This window comes from Ctenocephalides felis, unplaced genomic scaffold (genome assembly GCF_003426905.1).
Source record: "Ctenocephalides felis isolate EL2017-DRISC unplaced genomic scaffold, ASM342690v1 CF-g0.4_SCAFFOLD_01170, whole genome shotgun sequence".
NCBI lineage: Eukaryota > Metazoa > Arthropoda > Insecta > Siphonaptera > Pulicidae > Ctenocephalides > Ctenocephalides felis.
Window position 1 is genome coordinate 16,817,105 of NW_020537324.1, and position 4,124 is coordinate 16,821,228.

The 4,124-nt window shown below is 32.4% G+C and overlaps 1 protein-coding gene across 1 annotated transcript; it reads right to left on the reverse strand.

Annotated features, from left to right (window-relative positions):
* Positions 1–377: 377 nt before the first annotated feature.
* On the reverse strand, positions 378–3,949 carry LOC113366430 (protein bicaudal C-like). The gene is made up of 10 exons (XM_026608028.1): positions 3,875–3,949; positions 3,561–3,806; positions 3,202–3,327; positions 2,853–3,071; positions 2,594–2,762; positions 2,251–2,516; positions 1,813–2,106; positions 1,487–1,673; positions 1,135–1,323; positions 378–964 (listed from the first exon to the last, which is right to left on the reverse strand). Exons 1-10 carry the CDS (start codon positions 3,938–3,940, stop codon positions 723–725), a joined length of 2,004 nt encoding a protein of 667 aa, XP_026463813.1. The 5' UTR covers positions 3,941–3,949; the 3' UTR covers positions 378–722.
* Positions 3,950–4,124: the final 175 nt, after the last annotated feature.

Below are 4,124 nucleotides of genomic sequence, written 5' to 3' on the forward strand. Positions count from 1 at the left end.
TTGCTCAACATATTAAATCCCACACTAAAATTAAATTTGCTTAATATTAAAAATCAGTAATAAGAAATCTCTTATTTTATAAAACTAATGATAGGTAATATTAAAAGATCTAAGCAATGATTATTTTATCCAGCTGGGCCAATTAAAAGTTACCTATGTTTAAAAACAGTACTATGTATTCGATCATAGATAAAATTTAATTGGTATTTCCCAGTTGGATACCTACATCCAGTAAATCATGCAAAAATAGTTACTTAATCTAAACAAATTCAAAATTTCATTCTAAATTCATAAATTAGTTATTGAAAACATTTAAACAATAAATATTAAATTTAACGAAAACTAAATACCAAATCAGTTTGAAGAACTTTAAAACTTGAAATTCAAAAAGAAAGTATTATTGCATTGTCTTTAGACTTGACTATCTACTATCAATATGAAACACTCAGTCAATCACATTCGAGGTACAAATAAATTCAGTCATTTTTACATACCCTCTATTTCAGGATATCTCAAGCAAATATGCTAAGTGATCTTAGACCTAACTAAAAATTATCACAGGTCATTTCGCAAAATTGAGTTAAATTGGTTCAAAAATGAAATCAACATTATCACAAAAAATAAACAAAACAAATAGTTACTTGCGTCATTGGTATCATTTGGAAGGTACAGCATAGATTTATACTGAGGCTCATTGGTCTATAAGATGTATCACAAAAACTTTAAGGCCAGAGGTCAGAAGAAGAAAAGTGGCGTCTCTCTGCGCCTGGTGCAACATTTAATGAAGTCATATTAATATCACCAGTTGAATGCAATGGGCCACGTGATGCTTTGTTGGTGTAATCAGCAGCGGCCATTAGCATGCGTCGACGAGCTCCCCAAGCTTTGATTCCGATTTGGATCAAATCATGTTCATTTAGAGAGCAGAATGTCTTCAGATCAATTTCATGAGATTCAAATATTTCTGTAAAAGTATAGAAATGTAAATAGTTGAAACAAATAAGGTAACAAAGAAAATTTATATACACATTTTTTTATTTGAAAGATAACATTCAGTATATGTACTTGCATGAATAAGTTCATGCTTATTCATTACAAATTAGAATCATGATTATAGATCTTAATAGAACTAACCAATATATTTTTCAAGACCATTAGCAGCCAGAAGAACTGACAAATCATTCTTATTCATAACTTCGATTTGACTACCATGATTAGTTACATTTCCTGGACCAGTCAACGAATTTCTCATTGGAGAAGACATGGTGACTTGATGTGTAGGTGCCCAAACATCATCATCCTCCGTAAAAATAGATTGGAGACCTAAATGACATCAAAATAATAGAAAAATATATTATGTAAGATACTTAAAATATAAATGGCATGTTAGTTTAAACAGCTGTGGTATTTTCAATAATTTGGTAATATTAAGTATGTAGTAAAAAGCTAAGTACATTTATAAGTATTATAAATAGTACACACTAACCTTGCGAAGTTTGACTGAACCCATATCCAGCCCAGTTGGAATTGGGAATTCTAAGTTCTCCTGCTGGAGGAATATTCAAAGCTTTCAAAGCCATCATTTTCATTCGCGCCATTTCTGGAGTTATTCCAGATTCTGTTTTAGTAGAATTACCAATAGTTTTAGATAATCCTTTGGGAGTATTCATTGCCTGTTTAGTAAGAAACAAAAATATAATGTACATAATTTATAAGAATTATTCAATGTAGAATAACCGCTACAAGCAGATTACTTGCATGTGGATATATGATTACAATTTGATTGAAAATAATTGTTCTGAATTTATGTACCTTTTCACATCCAGGAGCTCTTCTATCCGTAGTCGACAAGTCATACATTGAGGCAGTGAGATCATTTATGGCACTAGTAGAACCGACTCCACTTGTGGATCCAAGAGAGCTATATTGCGAGTGATGATTAGTAGTAGAAGTAGTTGATAGTGATCCAGGAGAATTATTTCTTGGACTGTTGGATAAAGAACAGCTAGAATTTGGGAATTCTAATGAATTGCTGCTACTACTAGTATAACTCTGGTATCCTGATGAATCTTGACTAGAATCTACATTACTCAGTACGCCAATTCCCTAAAATTGGAAATAAAGTTATCATTTGCTCATAATAAACACCAAAAACAATAATCAACCATTAGTTTGTAAATATTATGATTAATGTATTAAAAGTTATTAGAAGTAAATCTTAAATTTATTAGATTTAATAGTAAAACTTACTTGCAATGATCTCAGTTTAAATGGTTGAGGTATACTTGAAGTAGGTGAAGCTGCTGTTGGTAAAGCAGTTGGTAGAGCATAAGTAAATGGACTACCAAGAGGATTCCAAGGCAATGGCGACAAAACAGGTGATAATGGTGGTTGTGATAATATTGGAAGAGCAATGGTTTCTGCACCACTCGGTACATGATATGATGGGGGTATGTCAGCTACAATTCGTGGTTCAGTAATATTCAGAAGTTTGTTACGGGCTTCATACATTTTTGCTAAAAAGAATAATGAATAAGTAATTGTTATGTTATATAGAATTAAATATTAACATATGAATTTGAAATGGACTTACTTGCATTTCTCTCAATGCCTTTGATAATAACGGACATAGTATTCTGTTTGGGTTTATGACGAACTTGAATCACCAGATCTAAAGATTTCATTAAATTATTTATATTATCTGGGTCAGTCGTGCCTACGTTATCTGGCAAGTCAAACATCATCACAAGAGGCAGTGAACCCTGTTAATAAAATCAAACATAAATACATATAAAAGCAATAATTTTAATTTGACAGAGTTGAGTTAAAAAAAAATAGAGTGAGCAACTCACAATTAGCTGTTGCCTAGCACTATAAACCCCATCAATGTTTCCAATTATTGTCACACAGCTGCGTCTCAAAGATGGGATGTTTGGGTCTAAAGCATCTGGAAACATTATCTGGGTTTGAGTGCGTTGCATGATTCCTTTTAATTGCAGTGAATTAGTCCCAAGAACAACAGCATGATGTTGGGGTGAGATCTCGATAGTCATTTGCACATTGATCTGGCTCTGAGAGGAAAAAAAATCATAATCCAGGTTAAGCAAAAATTCTAATAATGGAAGATTTCATTTTAGATGAGCACAACAAAATTAAATATATTCTGCATAAAATTTACATTAAAGTAATTTGTGAACTTACAGCGACAGAATCACACATGTATTTGATGAGCAACATGGTAGCCTTTTTCACATTAACCACATCACGTTCATGTCCTTTCACAACCACCAGAGTAGCATGTAATTTAGGCCGCGAACGAAACATTACCTATATAAACATAATAAAATATTTATAATTAAATATATATATTTTTTTGATTTATAAAAAGTATGAGAAATAGGCAAGATCAAGAAATATAGTTGATGAAGAAATAGGCAGTCTTAAGTGGTAGAATCAAAATAAATTTGAGATAACTTGTTAATCTAAAGATTAGGATTCCATATAATGTTTAATCATTTTTTTTTATTCAATATTGGTGTATTTATTAATTTTGAACTTACTTGCACATTGTATCCCTCCTGAATTTGTTGCACGCGAGGAGAGTTGAGATCAGGGACGGTCTGGTTGGCCCCAAGAACAGGCAACTCGAAACTGAAAATAAGTGGAGTGACTGCACGAAGACTAGCCCGTGCCTTCTCCACTCCTGCAATGTCGCCTGCGATTGAAACCTGGTTGCTTTTCTCGTTTGGATTTGAACGGTTCGAGTCAGGAAAATGTATGTGGCAGCCGGTTTCGTCCATTACTTTCTGAAAATATTAGATTCATAATTAGTTCTGAGCCACATTTTCGTGAAAGAAAAATTTGAAATGCTTACCTTAATCGTCAAACCCCCTTTGCCAATGATGTGGGAGTGTTCAGTGTAGCTCACGTCTAATTTCATCGTCACTCGAGCTCCCTGTTTTAAGATTTAAAATTATAAATAATTCATAAGAGAAATGGTATAAAAATATACATAAATACATACACATATCATACAGATGTACCCGCGCAATATACAGATATAACTCATATAAACACATCTATACATATGCATATATACAAAGTATAATACCCAAGGGTAGACT